This window comes from Podarcis gaigeae, assembly GCF_964106915.1.
Source record: "Podarcis gaigeae genome assembly, chromosome: 9".
Taxonomy (NCBI): domain Eukaryota; kingdom Metazoa; phylum Chordata; class Lepidosauria; order Squamata; family Lacertidae; genus Podarcis; species Podarcis gaigeae.
In genome coordinates, this window is record NC_139685.1 from 14360217 (window position 1) to 14387070 (window position 26854).

The window sequence follows — 26854 nt, forward strand, 5'->3', positions numbered from 1 at the left end:
GGAAAGAAAACTGAAACACTGCATTTGTTCAAGGACACTGATAGGGCTTATGTTCATAATTCTATTGAATTTCCTGTTTTACATTTTAGAATATTCAGTTAAACAACCTTAAAATATCAGTGACTTCCCTTCTTCCTTTTCCATGGTTCATTGTGCATCACATAAATCCCTGCATATTTTATATAAACTGAACCATCTGGTATTCCATTATTGCATCTATCAAAACTTATTTACACTGTTGAATTTATCTTAATGCTGCCCACGTTTTCAAATAAACTCAATTTCCCTCCATATATTCAATAAACATTTTCAAATCTTCTTTAAACGTTCTCTTATTCTTTGTGTTAGGTCTGCAAGTTGTGCATATTCCATCAGTTTAAGTTGCCATTCTTCTTTAGACTGATAGGGCTTTTGTTCAAGGGGGTCTTGCCCAGAGAAATTAATCCTATGAGTTTTAATTTATTCATCCTGCAGTTAAAGCTATATAAATTTGTATAAATAAAAGCACTGGTCCTGAAAAGAATAAAGTGTGCCTTTGGTGCTAAGATGATGCACACACCACAGTAGCCAACATCTTAGATAAGGCTTTCTTCCTTTTGCGGGAGTAAATAAATGCCTCTTTAAAGATGGGGTCCACCACCTATAATTTCTACATGTACTGGGGTTTTTAAATTAATTACAATAATCCTGAGAAATTCTGAAGTCTTATATCTGGAACATCTTAAAAAATCTATTTTAGTTGATTAATCAATGAATCAGCCATATTATATAGTAATACTCAGTGACTCATCGTTGATGCAGAAGTGTTAAGGGGCAAAAGCTGTTTTAAAAACATTTTTACACTTCAGGCTTAGGTGTCTCAATATCTTTGTATATCTCTTCTGGCTCCTAGGTCCGCATGGCCTTAAAAAAGGCCGAGAAGGAGTTTGAACTGAGAAGCAATTGGTCTGTTCCTGATGCGCTGCAGAAATGGCTCCAGCTCACGCACGAAGTGGAAGTGCAGTACTACAACATTAAGAGACAAAATGCAGAAATGCAATTGGCAATTGCCAAGGATGAGGTATTGTTCATTTTTGAGTCCTCGCAATCAAAAGCAGTGCGTCCTCTGTTGATTTCATCACTGAACTAATACAATTCAGGATGTGGGATTGCAACTAGATGTATGTGTGTGTGCCCTTGCCTCCTGCAAATTTTAAGTTTTGAGCAAAAAGGACTGTTACAATTCTGGAGCATCACATTTTTGTCTCATTTTGTTCCTGCTACTGTATCGCCACCCTCCTAAGAGCTGTGCCCCGGGCAGCTGCTCCTGCTACTCTATTCTAGCCTGCCCGCAGTTTTCTGAGTTCAGCCCAGCTTTAAATGTTTTACATTTTATAACTTTGTGCTTTGGCTTAAAGTCCAGGAGAGATACCCTTTGAGGCAGCAAACATAAGTTACTCAGATTAACGCAATATCTGTAAATTGTATTTAAAGGCAGTTCATAAAGCATTTTAATAAAAGAAATAAATGAATGCTAATCTCACCTTAAAACGACACTTTTGGCGTGTCTCTGGTTTGGGGGAGTTGCATAGTTGTGGAGTTACCTGTTGAGAATACCTTTGACTATTCCCCTAGCTGTTCTCGCTTATGTAAAGATGGGAAACCTTAAGGGAATTTTTGTTCTATTTTAGAGATTATGATAGGACAGCATGTGTCTTTTGATATGCTATTCCCAGGTCACTATAGTTTTCTTCTTCTTTTTCTTCCTCTCCTCCTCCTCCTTTGGTGATCACTTGTAGCCAAGTAAGATTGTCTTCCATAAACACAGTTTTAACAGTGAGTCCATAAGTGACTGTGGAGGTCAATTCTGGATCCATGCATCCTTCCACAGTGGGGACATAGTTTTCCAGGCAGAAGTTCAACATGATGAGGGTTTGCCAAGCGTGCCTTCTTCTTAGCATGTTTCTCCCTTTCGTTCTGAGTTTGAACGTCTTCAAACCTTTGGTAAAGGCTGTTCTCCAGCTGGAGTGCTTGCAGGCCAGTGTTTCCAAGTTGCCGGTGTTTATACTACATTTTTTTAAAGATTTGCCTTGAGAAAGTCACTAGAGTTTGATTCACTATAGTTTAACCTCGTAATGTCTCCCAAATCCTATTGGCTGGATAAAAAAGGTATATATTCCTCTTTACCCATTGCATTGTATATGTAAACTTGGCTTCAAATTTGTTTTTTCAAAAATAGGCAGAAAAGATTAAGAAAAAGAGAAGTACCGTCTTTGGGACATTACATGTTGCACACAGTTCTTCTCTCGATGAAGTGGACCACAAGATTCTGGAAGCAAAGTAAGAGAACTTCTTAGTGGGTGAAACCCTTTGCGCTTAATGCATAAAGTTGGTTGATACTATAGTGCTCAATATTTTAATGTTGATATTTTTATTTTTATTTATTGGTACGTGTGTGGTGTGTGGTGTAAACCACTGAGCCTCTGGGGCTTGCCGATCAGAAGGTCGGCAGTTCAAATCCCTGCGATGGAGTGAGCTCCCGTTGCTCTGTTCTAGCTCCTGCCAACCTAGCAGTTTGAAAGCATGCCAGTGCAAGTAGATAAATAGGTACCACTGCAGTGGGAAGGGAAACAGTGTTTCCGTGCGCTCTGATTTCCATCACAGTGTTCCGTCGCACCAGAAGCGGTTTAGTCATGCTGGCTACATGACCTGGAAAGCTGTCTACAAACAACTGCTGTGTCCCTCTGCCTGAAAGGGAGATGAGCGCTGCAACCCCATAGTCACCTTTGACTGGACTTAACCATTCAGGGGTCCTTTACCTTTTTTTAAACCTTTTAATGTGGGCTGCATTTTCAATTGAAAATACCCCATTCTATAACGTAACTGTTTGTTTGTAGCTCCTGAAGAATGATAGTACTGTATACATTAATATGGCTGATCATAAATGTCCCCAAATGCATAATTTGGAGAGGATAAAACCCCAAGCAAATGCAAACTTCTGTTGTTTCCTAGGAAAGCACTTTCTGAATTAACCACTTGTTTGAGAGAGCGACTCTACCGATGGCAGCAGATTGAGAAGATCTGTGGCTTCCAGATAGCACATAACTCAGGATTACCGAGTCTGACTTCATCACTTTACTCTGATCATAGTTGGGTGGTAATGCCGCGAGTTTCCATCCCGCCGTATCCAATTGCCGGGGGTGTAGATGACCTTGACGAAGACACTCCTCCTATCGTTTCTCAGTTTCATGGTATGTGGTAGTATATCTAAGAAGACATTGAATGCCTGGAGATACACAGGAGTTTGGCAAATAAAAACAATAATGGCACAACAGTCTTCTTTTAGAAAGCAATGATAAGGTTTACTTACATTCAGTTGCATCCCACATAATGGACAGTATAAGAGCTTTGAAACTGAGAGTGAATTATATTTATGGGAATAAAAAATCAGCTGGGAGGGAATCTTTTGAAAACAAAACATGTTCTTCCAGGAAGGAAGCAGAGAAGGTGTGCTCTTTTAGTCGGGTCCAGCTCTTCCCATTTAAAAGGCAGAGGGGAAATGGGACTCTGGAGGCTTGCTTCCTGGAAAGTGCCGGAAGCTTTCCCCTCCCAGCCGCTAGTTTCCCAAAAAACGAGAAAAGAACAGCCACACGCTCAGGGTTTCAAATTTTAGCACTGTGCTTCTTTGTGCACAGTGTGGTGCTTAAAGAGCTGCTTTCTCTCTCGCAGGCAGCCTCGAAATGCTGGCTTTGTGGATGGAGCGTTCTCCTTCCTGCTTTTGTCGGAAATAAAAGAAAGGGCTCTCATTTGGAAGTTGCAACAGAAAGCTGCTTGTTGGGCGCTCTTGTTTCTGGGAAGCCTGAAAGGAGAGAGTGTCTCAGAGATTAAGAGTCTTACCAGGGTTCTGCTGTGCAGAGGAGGGCATTTTTAATGCTGTTCCTTTTAAACTTCATTTTCACAGCTGATTCTAGACATCTTTTCTTCAATACCTGTAATACCCCCACCAAACTTTTCATTTCTATGGCTGGCAAAACAATTGTTTCCCTCTGCTGCCGCCCTAACCTTTTGAGATTCTGAGGGCTGTGTGATTTTACTGATAAAGCCTTTTTTTAAAAAAAAAAACCCACTCTGCTTCTAATCTGCAGCAGTTGAAAATTATTTTGGTTTGGTTTACATCTGATGTAATTACTGATATTTGCAGAGGGCGACATCATCTTCTTCTTTGGCAGTCACTCATACCCGAGTAAGATGGTCTTCCATGAACGTGGTCTTAAGAATCTGTCCATAAGTGGCTGTGGAGGCCAATTCTGGATCCACACGTCCTTCCATAGTGTGGACATAGGTTTTCCAGGCAGGAGTTGAGCACTGTGAGGGTTTGCCAAACGTGCCTTCCTCTTAGCTCATTCCTCCCTTTTGTCCTGAGTTCGTGCTTCTTCAAAGTCTATGACACCTTTGATAAAGGCTGTTCTCCAATTAGAGTGCTTCCTAGTTGTCGGTGTTTATACTACATTTTTTTAGATTTGCCTTGAGAGTGTCTTTAAACCTCTCTTGCTGTCCACCGACATTACATTTAGCATTCTTAAGTTGGGAATAGAGTACAGTAGTTGCTTTGGAAAATGATAATTGGGCATCCACACAACATGACCAGTCCAACAAAGTTGATGTTGAAGAACCATTGCTTCAACACTGGTGATCTTTGCTTCTTCTAGTCCACTGGCATTAGTTCACCTGTCTTCCCAAGTAGTATGTAAATTTTTTTAGAGACAACATTGATGGAATCTTTCGAGGAGTTGGAGATGGCGTTTATAGGTGGTCTATGTTTCACAAGCGTACAGGAAAGTTGGTAGTATAGCTTTGTAAGCAAGCATTTTGGTTTACCTGCGAATGTCCCGGTCCTCAAACACTCTTGAGCTTAAATTGAGAGAAAGCTGCACTCACAGAGCATACTACAACTGTGATCAGATTGATCTGGGCCTGAACAATATCCTGAAGTCCCATGATCTAATCAGCAACACTCTTCAACTGGACAGTCATTCAATTCTGAGGTTTTTTTTTGGTTCACATTTTAACTGTTTTCCACAGCTCCTTTGATACTGTTTCAGATATCATAAGTAACCTAAGGCTCATTTCACAGATACAGTTTTTCCTTTAAAATTAATAGATGTTGTTCATAGAATTCCTCTCCATCCATCCCATTGATCATAATACATTTAGTGAGATGTTACAGATTCCTGTTAAATATTTGAGTCAGGTGTTGCTGCCAACATCATAAGTTTGTGACTTCCCTTGTGACCTTCTCCAGTAAGACTTCAAAATGATAACCGAGCCTTCTGTGAAATTCCGTCAAGTGGAGGTCAGTTTTACACCTGCCTTGCCCTTGCCTGTCTCTTTTGCTGATGTATTTTAAGTATGGATTAATAGGAAGGAAGGAAGGATATATTATTCAAGATTAAAATGAAGTCTATGGTTGCTGCTGCTTCTACTCAAAATCACTTGTGGGCTCGTGGAGATAGGACTGTTTGCAAATTCTGCCTGCCTGCAACAGAGTAATGGCTCGGTTGATGACTTAGAGCAGCTGGTTGATTTTTGAATAACCTTGTTTTGTCGTTCTCAGGGTCTGTCGTGAAAACGAGCACCTTAGCAAGGAGCAGTAGCATGTGTCGCTCCCGGCGAAGCGTCATGCCGTCGTCTCCGCAGTCGCAACACACAGCACAAACACCGCATCCTCCCCATGCCCAAGCTACTTTGCACTCTGCAGATCCAGACATCCTTTCTGTGTCCAGCTGCCCTGCTGCTTACCGTACAGAAGAGGAGGAAGAGGCAATTTACTTCACTGCTGACAAGCAATGGTATGGGCATTGGGGACGCTACCGTGACGGTTTCGGTTAGAGCTAGTGTCATGAAGTCTCTATTTGCCCTCGCTGTCCAGACTTGGACACACCAGAAGGATTTGCAAAGGATCTTTTCCGTTTAGATCTGGAAGATTGCGATAAGACTGTTAACTCCCCTGTGCCCTCTGTGGTATGCAAGATGCAAGGTATTCAGGGCTTGAAATGCAGATTTAATGTGCCCTTAGAGACTCGTCTGTTACAGCAGGCAGGCGGCTACACTTGGCACGGTCTACAAGGGCATTCCCGACATAAAAGCTGCTAACAGAGATCTGACCTTGAGGTGATGAAGTCATGGCTGACAATGAAGCTAGTGGAGGAGACTGTTCTGAGCACTGTGTTTCTTGTGGTGCCAGGGGCATCTTTCTGTTAGCAGAGTCTCTGTGCAGTGAACTGCTTGATGCCTTGTTTTGAAGAGAGATGGGGGGGGGGGTGAACGGTTACACAATTTTAGAATTTTATGAATCCTGGGGAGGGTCAGATAAACAAGAATTGAGTTGGCTCTTTTAAAAAAATCCTTTTAGTGCAGAAGGAGTAGATTGATTGTTTCCACATACCTTGGAAGCCGAACACCTTGTGAGTCGAATGTTTTGGCTCCCGAACGCTGCAGACCCGGAAGTGAGTTCCAGTTTGCGGACGCTCTTTGGACTCTGAACGTCCGACACGGGAAATAACCTATTTATGATGGGCCTTGCCATTTGCAGTTTTTGTTTCCGCTGCTGACAAGTAAAAGTTGTGTGTGTGTTTGTGTGTAAACTCAGGATTTGGATGATTTAATGAAGTAGGTAATTTGATTATTGACAGAGGGATAGAGAGATAGAGATAGATGATAGATAGATAGATAGATAGATAGATAGATAGATAGATAGATAGATAGATAGATAGATTCTTAAATGGAACAGTCTGACACCTTACAATTGTTTCCTCTTTGCTGCAGGGAAGTACAAGATACAGTTTCTGAATGTGACTCCTTAAATTCTTCTGGAAGGAAACAATCTCCTCCTTCGAGCCTTGAAATATATCAACCTTTGTCACCTCAGAAAATATCACGAGAGGAACTCTCATTGGAAGAGTCGTCTACTGGAGACTCTTCTTCCCTGACGGCCGATATTTCCAGGGGTTCCCCTGACTGTGTTGGCATGACGGAAACTAAAAGTATGATCTTCAGTCCCGCAAACAAGGTGTACAATGGCATTCTGGAGAAGTCGTGCAGCATGAACCAACTCTCCAGCAGTGTCCCCGTCCCCAAGCCTCGCCACACCTCTTGCTCCTCCACCAGCAGCGAAAGCAAAACGGGTCACGAAACCTCGACTGTCCCTCGGATAAGTAGCACCCCACAGGACCTCTGCCAGAACGGAGAGCGAAACAAAAAGGCCTCCAAAATAAAAAGCCTCTTTAAGAAGAAGTCAAAGTGAGGCTGCCGGAGGATAATGCGCAATCGTGGCATCGTTAGACTTGTTGTTTTCTTTTTTCTTTTTTTTCTTTTTTTAAATTAAGAATGTAGTTTTCTTTGTTTTCTGGGCTTGGATGCCGCAGCAGGAAAACCTCTTAGGTCAATTCCTCTTCTGTTTTAAATGACTTTATGGTAAAAGTTGTGCCAGCTGTCAATGAAAAATTTTAATTTCAAGACAGTTTACAGTCATTTGTCTATTTATTTCTGCTTTTTTTTTTTAGTTCATATAAAAACGCCATTTTTTAAAAAAAAAAACCCACAACACTTTAACACGAGCTTTAACGGACTAGTAAGCCTGTCTGGGCTTGCCAAAGTTTTTTCTTGTTTACTGAAGCATCTTCTTATCTTTCCACAGAAGCTATGGCATTTGCATTACTGGACATCAGTAACTTTTAATGAAGTAAAACTACTTAAATTGCACTACTGTTTTCCTGACTGGAAAGTATCTTTGCAAGTGAAACTGTTTAGACTTGTAAAATGATGGAAGAGATGGGTTGGTTCATGGTTATTTTTTAAAATTGTTTTTAATGTAGAAGCTAGCATTTCTAACAATTGATTTCTGGAACTGGAACCTCGTTTCGCCAACATAATGCTTCTTTAAATGCATTTATTAACCTAATGGGTTGGGTCCTGTTGTAAAAAATCATGTTTATCCAGGGCTTTCACTGTGATTTTACTGCATTGCACAGGCTGAATGGTTAAAAAAAAAAGACTTATTATAAAAAGAAGAGGCTCCTGATTCCATTCTCAAATGACAAAATTCAAAACTTGATTTTGAAGGACTTTTTAAGACATTCACAACCTTAAAACTGGGATAGGGACAACTGTGGGCACTTGTTTACATACTTTGACAGACGACGGATGTTTAATTTGTGAATATTTGTACTGTGGCAAAGATAATAAATTGAAAATATTATTGTGCATTGACTTGTTCTGATTTTAGCCATTCCAGTCCAAACCCCCCAAATTCTTGTTTGTTAGAGGTAATGGCCTGCCACAACTGGTACTTGCCGTTATATTGTGGATGCCTGTATTTCATCTTATATATTTTATTGGAGTGAGCATAAGTATTAATAACACTTAATCCTATTATTGGGCATAGTCAGTTTTGAAGCAAATTGTCAGTCGAGCATGTTTACATTTGCAGCAAGTCTCCTCCGATTCGGTTAGATGTCATGCCAAACTGCTACACAAATAAGCCTTGTGCTTTGTACACTTTCTCTTCCCCTCTTCTTGTTTGCCATCGATTCATTTATTTTGTTCTTCTTTTAGCATAAACCAAGTGCTACACCAGAACACTACTACTTGCACCTTCCACTTTTCGAGACCATAGAATCATAGAGTTGGAAGAGACCACAAGGGCCATCAAGTCCAACCCCCTGCCAAGCAGGAAACACCATCAGAGCACTCCTGACATATGGTTGTCAAGCCTCTGCTTAAAGACCTCCAAAGAAGAAGACTCCACCACACTCCTTGGCAGCAAATTCCACTGTCGAACAGCTCTTACTGTCAGGAAGTTCTTCCTAATGTTTAGGTGGAATCTTCTTTCTTGTAGTTTGGATCCATTGCTCCGTGTCCGCTTCTCTGGAGCAGCAGAAAACAACCTTTCTCCCTCCTCTATGTGACATCCTTTTATATATTTGAACATGGTTATCATATCACCCCTTAACCTCCTCTTCTCCAGGCTAAACATGCCCAGCTCCCTTAGCCGTTCCTCATAAGGCATCGTTTCCAGGCCTTTGACCATTTTGGTTGCCCTCCTCTGGACACGTTCCAGTTTGTCAGTGTCCTTCTTGAACTGTGGTGCCCAGATCTGGACACAGTACTCCAGGTGAGGTCTGACCAGAGCAGAATACAGTGGCACTATATTCAAACTAACCCAAGTTAGTTTGAAGCCGGTTCACAATTCTGATTTGGAGGGAACTCATAAACATTGAGGTCATTCACATAGCACCAAATCGTTGTTTGCTATTAAGTCCAGCTGTCCAGGTTCAGTGGGTCTTCTTTCCAAGCGATTGTATAGAACTGCAGTCCTATCCTGTTACACCCCTTGGTTCTAGCATAAACTCTTACGTATTTGTTTTAACAAGGTTGGGTTCACACATGTATGTGTAAAGGTAAAGGACCCCTGGACGGTTAAGTCCAGTCAAAGGCGACTATAGGGTCATCTCGCTTTTAGGCCGAGGGATCCGGTGTTTGTCCACAGACAGCTTTCTGGGTCATGTGGCCAGCAGGACTAAACCGCTTCTGGCGCAACGGAACACTGTGAAACCAGAAACCAGAGCGCACAGAAACACCGTTTACCTTCCCACTGCAGCAGTACCTAGTTATCTACTTGCCCTGGCGTGCTTTCGAGCTACTAGGTGGGCAGGGTTAGGGTTAGGGCAGCTGGGACAGAGCAACGGGAGCTCACTCTGTTGTGGGGATTCAAACCACCAACCTTCCGACTGGCAAGCCCAAGAGGCTCAGTGGTTTAGACCACAGCGCCACCCACACCTGCATGTATGTGTAATAGCTGATGATCAGCAACTATGGGTAAATGACTTGGCAGCTTGGATGTGTGAATGGACTATTATTAAAAAAGCATTGTGTTTGCAAGTTATTTTAAAGTTCTATATGCGGTGTTATAATTGCAATAACCCTTTCAGATGTGATGGGTGATTTTGCAGCCAAGTGATGAACATACACGTGTAATTCACCTCTCTATGCATGTGTCAGATTTGTATGATCTTATGCTGCTAGATTAATGTAATTTTTAAGGGCCAGATGTAATTTTGTGTGTTAAAACTAACACTATTGCAGTGTGATGTCTTATTATTATTATTATTATTATTATTATTATTATTATTATTATTATTATTTTATATATTGCTCTATACCCTGGGGTCTCAGGGTGGTTCACAGAATAAAATCAAGATATAAAATCACATAAAAACAAAAACAACCCAATAGTCCCCCACCCAAAAAAACACACATTTTAAAAGGGCTTAAGATGTAAATCAGATCAACCAAAGGCCTGGTTAAAAAGGAACACCTTTGCCTGGCACCTAAAGGTGCCTAATGAAGGCGTCAGGTGAATGTTCCTGAGGAGAGCATTCCACAGACGGGGAGCCACTGCAGAGAAGGCCCTGTTCTCGTGTTGCCACCCTCCAGACCTCTCGAGGAGGAGGCACACGAAGGAGGGCCTCCAGAGATGATCTCAGGGTCCTGGTCGGTTCATATGGAAGGAGGTGGTCCTTGAGGTATTGCGGTCCTGGACAATTTAAGGCTTTATAGGGAAAAACCACCACTATGAATTTGGCCTGGAAACTAATTGGTAGCCAGTGCCATCGGACCACGATGGGTGCAATATGCTCAAACCGTCTTGCTCTGGTGAGCAACCTGGCCACTGAATTCTGCACTAGCTGAAGTTTCTGAACCGTCTTCAGAGGCAGCCCTAGGTATAACGCATTGCAGTAATCTAACCTTGAAGTTACCAGAGCATAGACAACAGTAGTTAGGCCATCCCTGTCCAGAGAGGGGCGTAGCTGGGCCACCAGTCTAAGATCTTGGAATCTAAAACTGCTGTGAGATTCAGAAGGCAAGCTTTCAGATAAAAGCAGCCAATCTTTATGTTCAGCAAGCTTTTATCTTTTTGTTTGAAGTTACGGTTCAGTAACAAAGGGAGCTTTCATAGTGAAATAGTGGCTGGTTGTACAAAGCCATTACCATTTTTATATCGGTCAAATAACGGCGTCTCTTAGTCTTGAAGAGTGTAGAGCTGATCGAGAATTTTGTGGAAGCGAACAACTCCCGATTCCTCTTTACTTAGCAAGTACAAAGGACATTTGTAAGAAATATTCACATATTTCTTCACAGTGGAAATGGGACATGGACTCAATAGTCATCGGAGATTGGGGGGGGGGGTCCAAGTGTTGGCTGACATTTGCATAACTGCATAGCAGAATCCGTTCCAGCTCAACTATCTTGCTGGTAGGTAACCTTTCATGAAGGGCTTGCCTTTGCTTAGTATTGGAATTTATTTTCCTGCTATAATGCCATTATACAGAACTTTTCAGGGAGGCCCTCAGCGCCATGACCAGCAGGGCACGATTTTTGCCAAAATTCTGGCGTCCGATTCACTCGAAAACGGCGCCAAACACCTGCAAATTGCCTCTTGCAACATTTGGCAATGGAAATGCCACGTTTTTAGGTAGGTCAAAAATGTGGTCTCGGCACCCTGACCTGGTTCACGGTTTTCGCCAAAATTGTGACATTGTCTGATTCACTCGAAAACGGTGCCAAACACCTGCAAATTTCCACCTACAACGTTTGGCTATGTAAACGCTGCATGTTAAGGTAGGCCAAAAAATGAGCCCTTGGCATCCTTACCCACGCATCATGGTTTTCGCCAAAAGACAGGTCTAGGCGCCCTGACTTGCAGGTCACGGTTTTTTCCAAAATTCTGACGACCTCCGATTCAACCGAAAATGGAGCCAAACACCTGCAAATTGTCCCCTGCAACATTTGGTGGTACAAGCGGTGTGTTGAGAGCAGGGACCTATTCTGAACTGCAGCACAACTCTTTTCCCTTTAGTTAGGTGGTGTTTGTAAATTTGCAAAGGTTCAGAGCCCACAGTAGCTTTGCAAGGGAGGAGGTCTATCGGGAGCCTACAACCACTGTACACAATTCAAATATTTCAATAATATTAATAATTTTATTGTTTATACTCCACCCATCTGACTTGGTTGCTCCAGCCACTCTGAGTGGCTTCCAACATAATAAGAACACAGCAAATAGAAAAAATGAAAAGCTTCCCTAAACAGGGTTGCCTTCAGATGTCTGCTAAAAGCCAAATAATTGTTTATTTCCTTGACATCTGATGGGAGGGCATTCCACAGGGTGGGTGCCACTTTTCGAGAAGGCCCTATGCCTGGTTCCCTGTAACCTCACTTCTTGCAATGAGGGAATGGTCAGAAGGCCCTCAGAACTGGACCTCAGTGTCCAGGCTGAAAGATGGGGGTGGATATACTCCTACAGGTAGAAGGTAAAGGTAAGGTAAATGACCCCTGGATGGTTAAGTCCAGTCAAAGACAACTGGGGTTGCGGCACTCATCTCACTTTCAGGCCAAGGAAGCCGGCGTTTGTCCACAGACAGCTTTCTGGGTAATGTGGCCAGGATGACTAACCCACTACTGGCACAACAGAACACTGTGATGGAAACCAGAGCGCATGGAAATGCTGTTTACCTTTCCACCTATTTATCTACTTCCACTGCATTGCTTTCAAACTGCTAGGTCAGGGGTAGGCAACCTAAGGCCCGTGGGCTGGATGCGGCCCAATTGCCTTCCCAATACTGCCCGCGGATGGTCCGGGAATCAGCATGTTTTTACATGAGTAGAATGTGTCCTTTTATTTAAAATGCATCTCTGGGTTATTTGTGGGGCATAGGAATTAGTTCCTTTTTTTCTTCAAAACATAGTCCGGCCCCCCACATGGTCTGAGGGACGGTGGACCGGCCCACAGCTGAAAAAGGTTGCTGACCCCTGTGCTAGGTTGGCAGCAGCTGGGACAGAGCAAGGGGAGCTCACTCCAAAGCGGGGATTCAAACCGCTGACCTTCTGATTGGCAAGCTCAAGAGGCTCAATGGTGCCAAAGGGTTTAATGGTCAGCACCCTTGGCCATCAGAATGGAGCTTGCAGATCACAGCTGGAGAATCTCTGCTCTTCAGGAATGTTGTGAGGTTTAGTATCAACGTGGCTCTTGCTTTTAGTTCAGAAAGATTTAAAGAAAGACCATAACCAGACACTGGAGAGACCTGTCAGGAGTAAGCATGGACCAATGGTACCTAATAGTATGGGAAACAGCCCTACTAGAAAAATTAACCAATAAACTGAAACTGACACGGCGACAAACAGAAGAAGGCGCCGTTACCCGGTATGGCTCCCCTTTATCACATACACAGCTCAACAAGACAACGACAATAATCCACCAACAGCATACAAACCAATATGGCTAACCTGATCCAAAACACCCACCCACCTCACTCACACACGAAAACAGAGATCACCATAGCCAATCACAAACAAACAATCACACCCTAGGCCAACCCCAACCTCTCTCGCCACCAAAGGAACACAAATGAACAGCAGAGAATCTGCACGAACAACGCTGACACCAAACCCTACATACCTTAAGCAAAATAGGAACATCGCCACCCGACCCCACCCCAACCATCTTCCCCCCTCCCCCCTCCCCCCCATGTCTCAACAAAAAAGGGGAAAAAATGAAGATTTAAAGAAGGATTAAAATAGATAAATGAATGGGAGCAGAGGTGGGTCAATGACAATTAGCTGTAGGAACTCAACTGAACTTCCATGTTCAGAAGCACTAACTCTCAAATCACTATATACTCAAGATAATTGGCACCACCCTCATGCTCTGCTTGTGAAAACCTACAAAGAATGCTGCAGACACACAATTCTCATTTCAATAAATGGGGAGCAACATGATTTCTAGGCTGGGAATTTCAACTGTTCCCTGTATTCAAAAAGTCCTGACAATTCTAAATCGGAGTTGCTTGACATAGAAGACACTCTTTCAATAATTATGCAGTGCGACTGAAATATTAATACAGGCATAATATGATCTGCTATAATTGCCTGACATTCAAGACTGTCATTTTATCAAGAGAGACCATCATTTTATTTGAGCTGTGGAAAAGGAAGTGTCTGGTTAGGAAACGTTTCGGCATTTGTCCTCTGGGTGGCAGAGTCGCACTGTCTATAAGAGTCCAGGCCTTGTAAAATTCCAAATATTTCCCCAGCAAACTGCTAATATGACTGTTCCTGGCTTACATTTCCCTCCTGCGACTGTGTCAAATTTATTAGCAAGAGGTTGGAGAAGCAAGATAGGGACTAAAAAGAAGTAATTCTCATTCTTGTAGGTATTGCCTGACTCAGTTAGCTCCTGCAGATGATAGAACAAAATATGGGCTTTGTGAGAAGAGAGCTGCTTGTCTCCTCTTCCTGGGTATGCATGCTCTTAATTCTCTTCTCTTCTCTTTTTTATTTAACACTTCAGCAGCTACAGAAGCAAATAACTATATATATATATATATATATATATATATATATGCAGGTTTTGGTGTCCTCGGGTGTCTTCCCGTGTAAAAGTTGGGGTGTCTAGGCGACGTTTCGACGAGGTCTCACTCGTCATCTTCAGGCTGGTGCTTTCGGCTTCTTGTTACTGGAACAGAGCGGGATCTCAATGTTTGAGTTCCTATAAATACTGTAGAGGGGGTGTGGTGTCTAGCCTCCAATGTTCTGGGCAGAGAGGAAGTTCCCAGGCTAGTGTGCCTTTTCTTCTTTTGTTCCTTAATTACTTGAGAGATACCTTGAGTGATTTCTTGAGTGATATCTTGAGTACCACTTAGGTGGGTCATTAGGTGTGGATTAGTTGCTAAAGTCTTTGTGTCTTGACCTCTTGAACTTTGTGAAGAGTTTTCCTGAGAAGATGGCTGTATTGCACTTAGTTGTGCTTTGGCTTGGCTTCGTGTATAGGGGCGAGCTGTGGTTTTGTGGCTTGTGTCAGCCAGATCTGTGTAGGGATTGCAGGGGGGTGCAGCATCCGGAGGTGCCACCATGGATTGGCTACTGGATGGTGTCAGTAATTCATCTGTGGAGAGGGTCTGGGTTTGGGTCTGGTGTGGTTGATTGGTGTTGGCGTTCTGTGTGCCTCTGGATCTGGTGTCAGTTTTTGTGGGGAGGGCTCTCAGTTTTTGTGGGGAGACCCTCTCCACAGATGAATTACTGACACCATCCAGTAGCCAATCCATGGTGGCACCTCCGGATGCTGCACCCCCCTGCAATCCCTACACAGATCTGGCTGACACAAGCCACAAAACCACAGCTCGCCCCTATACACGAAGCCAAGCCAAAGCACAACTAAGTGCAATACAGCCATCTTCTCAGGAAAACTCTTCACAAAGTTCAAGAGGTCAAGACACAAAGACTTTAGCAACTAATCCACACCTAATGACCCACCTAAGTGGTACTCAAGATATCACTCAAGAAATCACTCAAGGTATCTCTCAAGTAATTAAGGAACAAAAGAAGAAAAGGCACACTAGCCTGGGAACTTCCTCTCTGCCCAGAACATTGGAGGCTAGACACCACACCCCCTCTACAGTATTTATAGGAACTCAAACATTGAGATCCCGCTCTGTTCCAGTAACAAGAAGCCGAAAGCACCAGCCTGAAGATGACGAGTGAGACCTCGTCGAAACGTCGCCTAGACACCCCAACTTTTACACGGGAAGACACCCGAGGACACCAAAACCTGCATTCCTGTACCCGTGAAAATCTACGAAAGCATATATATATATATATATATATATATAGCAGGGTTGGGGCTACCATGACACAATGTGAATTATTTGTTGTTGTTTAGTCGTTTAGTCGTGTCTGAATCTTCGTGCCCCCATGGACCAGAGCACGTCAGGCCCTCCTGTCTTCCACTGCCTCCCACAGTTTGGTCAAACTCATGCTGGTAGCTTCGAGAACACTGTCCAACCATCTCGTCCTCTGTCGTCCCCTTCTCCTTGTGACCTCCATCTTTCCCAACATCAGGGTCTTTTCCAGGGAGTCTTCTCTTCTCATGAGGTGGCCAAAGTATTGGAGCCTCAGCTTCAGGATCTGTCCTTCCAGTGAGCACTCAGGGCTGATTTCCTTCAGAATGGAGAGGTTTGATCTTCTTGCAGTCCGTGGGACTCTCAAGAGTCTCCTCCAGCACCATAATTCAAAAGCATCAATTCTTCAGCGATCAGCCTTCTTGAGACTCCCTAGGGTAGTGATAAAGCGGAATATCAAATCCAAACTCCTCCTCCTCCTCCTCCTCCTCCTCCTCCTCTTCGAAACTTGCCCTATAAGCTTACAAGTCCTAATTTTCTACTTGAGCTGAGAACATCTGCTGAATCACCACACCCATTACTAGGGAAGGGGAAAGAACACAAAACTTATTATAAAGGAAACTTCAGAGCAAGGATTCTCTGGTATTGTAACTTCTTTTATTTGCATCAAAATCTTTTGGACCCTCATAGCATCTTAGAGTACATTCTCCCATACTGCAATTTTTAAATATAAAATGCCTAGCCCATAATGGAGGCTGTTTGTGAACGGTTGAAATGAGAGGTGCAAATGAGAGTTGCTGTGTCAAGCAAACAGGTTTGGGGATTATTAGAAACAATAAAAGCCCAAGCAAATATAAGCCTTCTCTATCTGCATCATTATATAAAACTTGCAAAATATTGAGTTGCCAATGAATATTGCCAGAGGCATGTTAATTAGACAGTGCTTTGAGAACAATTCCTCCCTGGAACATATAATTGCAATATTTTCATTGAGGTACATTAGATTATTCTGTGGGTGAACAGCGATATTAGAAGCTTTTTAAATCTTAAAACCTGTAAGATGGAAGCGCATTGCATGAAAGAAATCTCAAGTAAAAGCCACAACATGTTTTCGTTATCATAACTATATTCTGCTTAAAGTGTCGTCGCTTTGTTTTAAATTGCTGTTTATAAATGCAAATATCAATCTGAAAAAAAGGTTACAGAACTGATTCTGGAAACTATCAAGGCATCTCTCTATTAGCTGCGGCTGGCAAAATTCTTGCAAGGATCTTAGCAAACTCTCTCTTAACAATATCCAAGGTAACCTTTCCTGAATCCCAAAATGGTTTTTGGCCTTCTAGGGGGACAAGAGGACATGATTTTCACTGCTCAACAGCTTCAAGAAAAAGGCAGAGAGCAAAACCAACCCCTATATATGGCGTTTGTTGACCTGACTAAGGCTTTCAACACTGTAAATCGTAATGCCCTGTGAACTGTCCTTCTGAAAATTGGCTGCCTAGATAAATTTGTAAACATCATTCGGTTCCTCCATGATAATATGACAGCAACAATCACAGATAACAATGGCTCTCAAAGTGAACCATTCACAGGGGGATCAATTGTTAAACAAGGTTGTGTTATTGCCCCAACTCTATTCATGATTTTCATTGCCATGATCCTACACTTTGTCGAAGGGAAACTCCCAACCGGAGTAGAAATCATATACCGAACAGATGGAAGGCTCTTCAATCTGAGCAGGCTGAAAGCAAAGAGTAAGGTTACCATAACTTCCGTCATAGAACTTCAGTATGGGGATGACAACGTAGTGTGTGCACGCCCCGAGGATGACCTCCAAACCATCCTAAATATCTTTGCAGAAGCTTACGAAAAGCTTGGCCTATCATTCAGCATCCAAAAAACCAAAGTGCTGCACCAAGAAGTACAAAATAACCCCTCTGCAGCACCACAAATCCAACTCAATGGTGTAACGTTGGAAAATGTCAATCACTTCTCCTACCTAGGCTGTTATCTTTCCACAAGGGCCAACACTGATGCCAAAATCCAGCATCACTTGAGCTCTGCGAGTGCAGCTTTCTCCCGATTGAAGTGCAGAGTGTTTGAGGACCAGGATATTAGCAGGGAAACAAAAATGCTTGTTTACAGAAAGGGGGGGGAGGATTCGAAGGAGGGGAATAATAGGAGAAGAAAATTAAAAGGATAGCAGACTAAAGGCAAAATTGAGGGAAAGGTTTATATATATTTCTTAGGTTGTCTTCATTTGGTTTATTTGGTCTTGGTTTTCAGCTTCTTTAGTTATTTTTCTACATCAAAGTAATAATAGATAACTTGGATTAGGAGTCAAGAAATCAGAGTACAGTGGTACCTCAGGTTACATATACTTCAGGTTACATACCCTTCAGGTTACAGACTCCACTAACCCAGAAATAGTACCTCAGGTAAAGAACTTTGCTTCAGGATGAGAACAGAAATCATGCTCCAGCGGCGCAGCAGCAGTGGGAGGCCCCATTAGCTAAAGTGGTGCTTCAGGTTAAGAACAGTTTCAGGTTAAGAACGGACCTCGGGAACAAATTAAATACTTAACCCGAGGTACCACTGTATAGGATACAGTCTGAATGCATGGAATGTCCCCACTTTGCTGAAGTTGAGCAGGTCTATGTCTAGCCAATATCTTGATTGGCTTGCACACTGCCTGGATGCGGGTGGTGCTGTAGTCTAAACCACTGAGCCTCTTGGGCTTGCCAATCAGGTCAGCGGTTCGAATCTTCATGACGGAGTGAGCTCCCGTTGCTCTGCCCCAGCTCCTGCTGACCTAGCAGTTCGAAAACATGCAATGCAAGCAGATAAATAGGTACCACTGCAGCAGGAAGGTAAATAGCATTTCCGTGTGCTCTGGTTTCCGTCATGGTGTCCCATTGTGTCAGAAGCAGTTTCGTCCTGCTAGCCACACGACCCGGGAAGCTGTCTGTGGACAAACACCAGCTCTCTCAGCCTGAAAGTGAGATGAGCGCCACAACCCCATAGTCGCCTTTGACTGGACTTAACCATCCAGGGGTCCTTTACTTTTTACCTTCACCCTGCCTTGAGTTCCACAATGGAAGAAAAAGGCTGTGTGCATGTAACAAAAAGAAGATTGCCTTGATGGATGTAGTGATTTGTAGCAGACCTTTAAAACCCTAAACGGCCTCAGCCCAGTATACCTGGAGCAGCGTCTTCACCCCATTGTTCTGCCTAGTTACTGAGGTCCAGCGCCGAGGGCCTTCTGGCGGTTCCCTCACTGTGAGAAGTGAGGTTACAGGGAAGCAGGCAGAGGGCCTTCTTGGTAGTGGCACCCGCCATGTCAAGAAAATAAACAACTAACCTGACTTTTAGAAGACATCTGAAAGGAGCCCTGTTCAGGGAAATTTTAAGTGGTTGATGTTTTATTATGTTTTATTATTTTTTTAAATATAATTTTTATTAACAGGCCAATCAAATCACATTAATTCCAAATCACATTAAATCCAAATTATACAGCCAGATTTTTTAATTTTTTGTTGGGGGTACCCATACTTCAATTTCCGAAAGGGGTCAAAACATCACTCTTGCTGCTGCCTTAATCAAACAGTTCTATCCAGTTCTGTCCAGATAGTCTTTTTGTTATTTTCTTCATCTTCTTGTTGTTATCATATATTCCTTTCTTTGTGATCTCTGATAATCTTCACAAGCGGGTGAAAGACAAACATCTCCTGTGTGGGTTTTACACTCTCCAAAAATCATATCACATAAAGGACAGATGCCATTTCCACACCTCCATTAAAAACATTCCCACTGTCTGTCCGTTGATTCACAGGCTTACGAATCTATATCTCAGAGGGCTCTGCCAGGTCAAGATAGTGTTCTGATAACCATACATTCACATTCCAATGACCCTGGTCCTCCTCCCTCTCGTCCACCTTAGGCAAGACTGTCTTCACGAAACTCCATTTTTAACTGCGTCATAAAACTTTCCTTTAATTCCCCGGTATTTCCACCAGTCCTCTCTTCAATCAAAAATCCACTCCCACACAGTTCTTAGTCTCCTGCTTGTGATTAATAATAGCAACGATTCTTCTCTCTGTCTGGAGGGGAGGGTTATTGGTACTCACATAAGGCAAAAAAATAAAAGTTTTTTCCTCCCCTCCCTTTCCGTTTCACTCCAACATACCAGTCTCTTGATGTTGATTCTTCACTTGATTTATTTTCACGCCCGTCACTCCGCTCACAGAGATCCATTAATCAGCAGTCTTTACTCCCGATCTTCACTTGATGCATGTGCATTAGCTTCTTTCCAATTATATATTTCCCATTAAATATTTCGAGCTAATGCGAACCAGTGCGCTAATTGGAGACAGCGTCAGGAAGAGCCGACTTCACTCAAAGGCTTCGTGCCAAGTGTCCACACCCCCTTCTTTCAAATCCAGGGGTGCATTATGGACACCACTGGCAAGGCAGTGCCCCCCATTCCCTTGGGGAGACAAGGAAGGCTGCATACTTCCCATAGCAGCCTCTTAATTACCTCGTGTGGGTCGGAGAGATGTTATTGTCGGCCATCTTCCAATGCGCCCCCTGGTGGCCCCCGTTTTTTTGTGTTTTTAATGTTTTGACAGGAGCCGCCCTGGCAACCCAGCCAGATGGATGGCATAATAATAATAATAATAATAATAATAATAATAATAATAATAATAATGGTTTGGGGAAATTCACTGTAGTACCCATCTATAAAGTATGTCACACATTTTAAAAGGCCTTTCAGTACCTCTTCTCCTTTGCCCCATGCTAAGAATTAACAAAGGTTATTTATGTATGTCACTACCGCAGCCTGTGTTTTGTTAGCCCCAAAATGGAAAACGCGTGAGATCCCAACCAAAAAAGAATGGCAACTTAAGTTGACAGAATATGCACTTAAGACTTAACATATAGAATAAGAGAACAAGAAGAAAATACATTTAGAGAAGATTGGAAAATGTTTATTGCGTATATGGGAAATAACTGTGTACAGCTGAAAACACTGGCAGCATTAAGATAAATTCAACAGTGTAAATAAGTTTTGATGGATGCAATAATGGAATACTGAATGGGTATAGTTTTGGTAAAATATGCAGGGATTTTTGATATGTAAAATGAACCATGGAGAGAGAAGAAGGAAAGTCACTGATATCTTAAGGATGTAAAATGAGTACAGTGGTACCTCGGGTTACATACGCTTCAGGTTACAGACTCCGCTTCAGGTTACAGACTCCGCTAACCCAGAAATAGTGCTTCAGGTTAAGAACTTTGCTTCTGGATGAGAACAGAAATCGTGCTCCAGAGGCACGGCGGCAGCGGGAGGCCCCATTAGCTAAAGTGGTGCTTCAGGTTAAGAACAGTTTCAGGTTAAGAATGGACTTCCGGAACGAATTAAGTACTTAACCTGAGGTACCACAGTATTTTAAATTATAAAATAAATAATAATTTAATATATATCTATATATAAAAGTAACAAATACTTGGTGCCACTTCTTTATGTATACCCCCCTAGGATGACAGTGCCCCACATCAAAAGCAAATACTGCATCTAGGGCAATTCTGTATCTTTAGTATAGAAATGAGCTAGAACGTTGCCTTCCCACCATGCTTCCAGTATCCATGTGCCAAGGAAAGATACCTGCTGAGAAACTTCCAAAGGATCAGAAAGCAACGGTTCAACTTTCCTGCCAGCCTCGCAGCGAAGCAAGTGCCGAGTCATGAATCTGCTCTGAGATATTGGCGCCGGTTTACCTCCGATGATTACGGTTTGTTTTGACAGGCTGGCTCGCTCTTCTCGTTCTGAGCGGTTTAGACACTGTCAGATTAATTTAATGCACCATGTTGCCTTAATTATCTACCATTTCCACATCACTTTCTGAATTATAGATTTACATAGATGAAAACATCAGTAGCCTGTTTGTCAGCCTCTACAGGGCTTGCGAGGGAAGGAGCCCTTTGTAGTCCTCCGTCTGAAAGAAGCTGACAGAACAATGAGCCGAAAAGAGCAATCAGGGTTGAAACGGAAACTTGTCTGACCTTCCAACAAGTTTTGCATACCTCACTTTAAACTTTCCTTTGAATTATGTGAACGGTTGCGCATGCTTAATACACGGAGCCATCGCTTTGTTTGAACAGCTCAGGCCGAAGTGGCCACAACGCCTGCAGCTTGAATTTCACGATGGAAGAAAAGTAGGATATAAATGACACAAACCAAGTCTAGGAGAAACTGCATTTGTGGATTTTCTGCTTCTCCTGCAGTTATGGAAGGCAGGGACTCCTTGGCAATTTTTCTTTTTTTAAAGTAGTGACACTATTTGTAGCTTTAGGCACATCTATGCTATGGACATCAATGGATTTAACAGAATCCCAGGGAAGCCTTGTGAACAGCCCTTAAACCTCCAGGCATAGGGCGGTATATAAATTCAACTAATAATAATAATAATAATAAACAACTGCAACTCTGCGAGGTGGTTAAGCTGATTCGACATTTTTGACTTATGCACGTTAAAAGAAAAACTGCTCCCTTTCCCTTATGGGGTATTCCAGAGCCCATATAGAGTCCTTAAGTGGGTTCCCCATTGGCAGGAGAAATAACGGAGGCCAAGCACAGTAAATTGAGAAGCAAAGTGGCTAGTAAGTCGGATCTTTATTTTGCAACAGGGTCCTCAATCACCACGTGCAGGAGGGAGGAGGCAAACAGAACAATGGTGTGCAAGGCTTTATATAGACTTTTGAAATTGCCCACCCTGTAGCCCAAGGCTAACCCCCTAAACATCATACATACATCACAGAAAGAGGTGGTCTACAGCAGAAATCCTGCCTGCCAGGATACCTGATAATGGTCACTGACTGCATAACCTGGGCAGCCTGGCCATTCTTTTGTGATTGTTAATACTTTAGTTCCTGAGTCCAGGTCACAGGCTCACCCTAAAGGTAAAGGACCCCTGACAGTTAAGTCCAGTCGCAGACAACTCTGGGGTTGCGGTGCTCATCTCGCTTTCAGGCCGAGGGAGCCGGCGTTTGTCCACAGACAGTTTTTTCGGGTCATGTGGCCAGCATGACTAAGCCGCTTCTGGCGCAACGGAACACCGAAACCAGAGCAGCACATGGAAATGCCGTTTACCTTCCCGCTGGAGCAGTACCTATTTATTTACTTGCACTTTTTGGCATGCTTTCGAACTGCTAGGTTGGCAGAAGCTGGGACAGAGCAATGGGAGCTCACCCCATCACGGGGATTCGAACTGCTGACCTTCTGATCGGCAAGCTCAAGAGGCTCAGTGGTTTAGACCACAGTGCCACCCACGTGCTGTAGGCTCACCCTATTCATACACAAATATCCCCTTAAGACAGGATTTGCAAGGAAAAGGACAATGGGAAGGCTTTCCCCATTTGCCTCCCTTACTGCAGAGGTATATGTGAGGTCTTTGGGGAAGTCAAAATGCCTTCAGGATTGCTCTCCCATATTATTTCAGACGCATGGTTTATATATTTAGACATGTGTGCATTTATGAATATTTATTCTTTATTTGAGACCTTAAAATTCCGATAACACACACATAAAAGGTAAAGGTAAAGGGATCCCTGACCATTAGGTCCAGTTGTGACTGACTCTGAGGTTGCGGCACTTATCTTGCTTTATTGGCCGAGGAAGCTGGCATACAGCTTCCGGGTCATGTGGCCAGCATGACTAAGCTGCTTCTGGCGAACCAGAGCAGCGCACGGAAACACCGTTTACCTTTCCGCCAGAGCAGTACCTATTTATCTACTTGCACTTTGACGTGCTTTCGAACTGCTAGGTTGGCAGGAGCAGGGACCGAGCAACGGGAGCTCACCCCGTCGCGGGGATTCGAACCGCCGACCTTCTGATCGGCAAGTCCTAGGCTCTGTGGTTTAACCCACAGCGCCACCCGCGTCCCCTAACACACACATAGAATCATAGAATTGCATGTCCAACCCCCTGCAGCTGTCCCGTACATAACCTTGGTGTTATCTGCATCCCACTCTAGCCAACTGAGCTACCTAGGATGGCAACAAGGGTAAGGTGAGTGCAGAAGTTCCCATTTGTATAGAAAGCAAGGGGGAAACTGACAATTCATATTCAAGCTGCATGTTGCTTGTCTACACCGAACGCATGTCTGGGTAGGAAATTTTGCCCTGTGTGAAGTGACCCACGGCTTTCGAGCAGGGCCCCCACATCACAGATAAAAACATTTGGCCACTGGCACTCCTTGACCTACAGGCATTGACATTTGGCTTAGCCACAGGCCAGCACTTACCCATTCATCCTGACACTGCAGCCATCTCGCACCTGCAGCGGCAATTCACACTTAACCTGCATGCCTCATGCTTTACACTAAAAGTACAACTACGCAGGACATTTTGCACTGTGTGAGAGATGATCCTGAAGAGATTTTTTTTTTACTTTATTTTATTTTACTGAGAGGGCGTGCACATGCGTCTTATTTTTTAACTAAAAAGCAGCAAACAGGTGTGTCAGGGCACTGTATTTCAGTAGCAATATATAAGCATGCTCATTGTTCACAATTTGTGAAACAGGGACATATATTTGCAAAGTAAAATACTGTGGTTGCTGCTTAGGTTAATTGTGAACCTTGTGATCCTGGATTATCCAACCTGGTTTGATATTCTGTTGGGAGCTGCCCACAGTGGCTGGGGATACCCAGCCAGATGGGCGGGGTATAAATAATAGATTATTATTATTATTATTATTATTATTATTATTATTATTACTACTACTACTACTTGGACGCGGGTGGCGCTGTGGGTTAAACTACAGAGCCTAGGACTTACTGATCGGAAGGTTGATGGTTCAAATCCCCATGACGGGGTGAGCTCCCATTGCTCGGTCCCTGCTCCTGCCAACCTAGCAGTGTGAAAGCACGTCAAAGTGCAAGTAGATAAATAGGTACTGCTCCAGCAGGAAAGTAAACGGCGTTTCCATGCGCTGCTCTGGTTCGCCAGAAGTGGCTTAGTCATGCTGGCCACATGACCTGGAAGCTGTACGCCGGCTTCCTCGTGAGATGAGCGCCACAACCCCAGAGTTGGTCACGACTGGACCTGCATGATTGAATGCTTCTCTGTATAACACACCCTACCCTACCCCTGGATATTAGAACCGTAGATTTCAGGAAGAAGAGTTCTTGCTCGTTCTTCCTGATATGCTCCTTTTCTATAGGTTCAACTGTGGACGTTTGTGTAAAGAGGATCTTGCGAAGTATGATCAATATCTTGTGATTTTCAGTAGACCCGTTAAGTGAGGAAGGCCCTGTTGCCGCGAAAAACACGACTCAAAAGCAGATTTGTGAAGCAAAGTAAGTTGTTATGCTTATTGGGCAGCTTCCAGAGTTGATTTTCGTCCCCGAACAAATGAAGAATAATTGCTCATACTGTAGACAATTTGCAACATCATGCAGTAGCATTGTAGAAGGCAGCTGATGCTTTTAAGATTGCCCTGAGCTGACCTGCTGGCTGGTGGGTGGCCCATTTGAGAACTTCCTCTAGGCTGAGACTGTCTCTAGGATGATAGACTCATTTACCTGGTACGGCATCCACGAATAGCGTTTCAACATTAACTTCCCAGCAATGGACTAGCAATGTGCAATTTCCTCATCTGCTGCGAACGGAGTAGAATAAGAGTAGCAGATGTTAGGCACAGAAGGTGCGATCAAATAGCCAAGCTTATAAACCAGGATAATGTGGAAATAAGGGAATATGGGAAGCCCTTTTCAATTGAAACATATGTGGCTGTCACCACAAAGCTGGAGGAAAGATAAGTTGTCCCTCCAAAGTTTGCAATGAATGTAACCAGGTTATGCCAATAAGTTGACCCAAATTTCATGGGTGCCCCCCCCCGGCTTATTTCCAGTAGCAGGAACATTTACAGTGGTACCTCGGGTTACATACGCTTCAGGTTACAGATTCCGCTAACCCAGAAATAGTGCTTCAGGTTAAGAACTTTGCTTCAGGATAGAACAGAAATCGTGGCCAGCGGCACGGCAACAGCAGGAGGCCCCATTAGCTAAAGTGGTGCTTCAGGTTAAGAACAGTTTCAGGTTAAGAACGGACCTCCGGAACAAATTAAGTACTTAACTCGAGGTACCACTGTATTTATTTATTTATGCATGTATGCATGCATGCTTTTCGGGTTTATATATTTCACTAATTTTACAATCATTTCAGCATTTTAAAACTTGACTTCCTTCCCCCTCTTTCTGCGGTTCCTTAAATTTATTTTTCATATCTCCTGCATATCCAAAATTAACTCAATTTACTCATTTACTCATCTACTTTAAATATATGCTCTTATAAAACTGCAGGTTATTACAATCATCCTGCCAATGTTCTTATCTGTTTACAATTTATCTGTAAATATTCCATAAACCATTTCCATTCTTTTATAAGAAGTGTGTTATCTTGATTTCTTTTTTTTTTAAAAAAAATATATTTTATTTTTCATGTTTTAAAACAATATTCTTATACATTCACATCATTTTCATTTTATACACTTCTAGGATTACATGAATTCTTCAGACATCCCCCACCTTCTCCTGGTTTAAAATCCCCCCCCCCTATTTTTATTGCATCTAATTACATTTTCCCAATCCATTTTATCTCCTTTTTTCACTTTAAATCAGGCTTCCTCAAACTCCGACCTCCAGATGTTTTGAGACTACAATTCCCAGCATCCCTGACCACTGGTCCTGCTAACTAGGGATCATGGGAGTTGTAGGCCAAAAACATCTGGAGGGCTGAGTTTGAGGAAGCCTGCCTTAAATCATATTACATCATAAGTGTTATAACAATCCTGCTAACATTTTTAAGTATGTACAGTGGTCGTTAAGATATTCTATAATTTTTTTCCACTCTTGACAAAAAAAATTATCATCTTTGTCATTTTGGCATATTCCATCATCTTGGTTATCTACTCTTCTTTTGTTGGGACTTTCTCTTCCTTCCACTTCTGGGCAAGTTGCATCCCGTTTTCTTGATTTCTTATTCTTCCAGTAAGTTTTGCCATTTCTGCATATTCCACAAGATTTTGTATCCATTCTTCCTTTACTGGGACTTCTGCTTCTTTCCATTTTGGGGCAAGTAAC

At 42.9% G+C, this 26854-nt stretch overlaps 1 protein-coding gene across 1 annotated transcript in view; it reads left to right on the forward strand.

Moving 5' to 3' along the window:
• Nucleotides 1-8241, forward strand: part of STIM2 (stromal interaction molecule 2) — a 73020-nt gene extending 64779 nt beyond the window's left edge. The window contains exons 8-12 of the mRNA XM_083754905.1: nt 893-1060; nt 2219-2319; nt 2992-3230; nt 5594-5828; nt 6805-8241. Coding sequence (XP_083611031.1) covers nt 893-1060; nt 2219-2319; nt 2992-3230; nt 5594-5828; nt 6805-7282 — 1221 coding nt within the window. The 3' untranslated portion in view covers nt 7283-8241. The remainder of the gene's footprint in view (nt 1-892; nt 1061-2218; nt 2320-2991; nt 3231-5593; nt 5829-6804) is intronic.
• The last annotated feature ends 18613 nt before the right edge of the window (nt 8242-26854 follow it).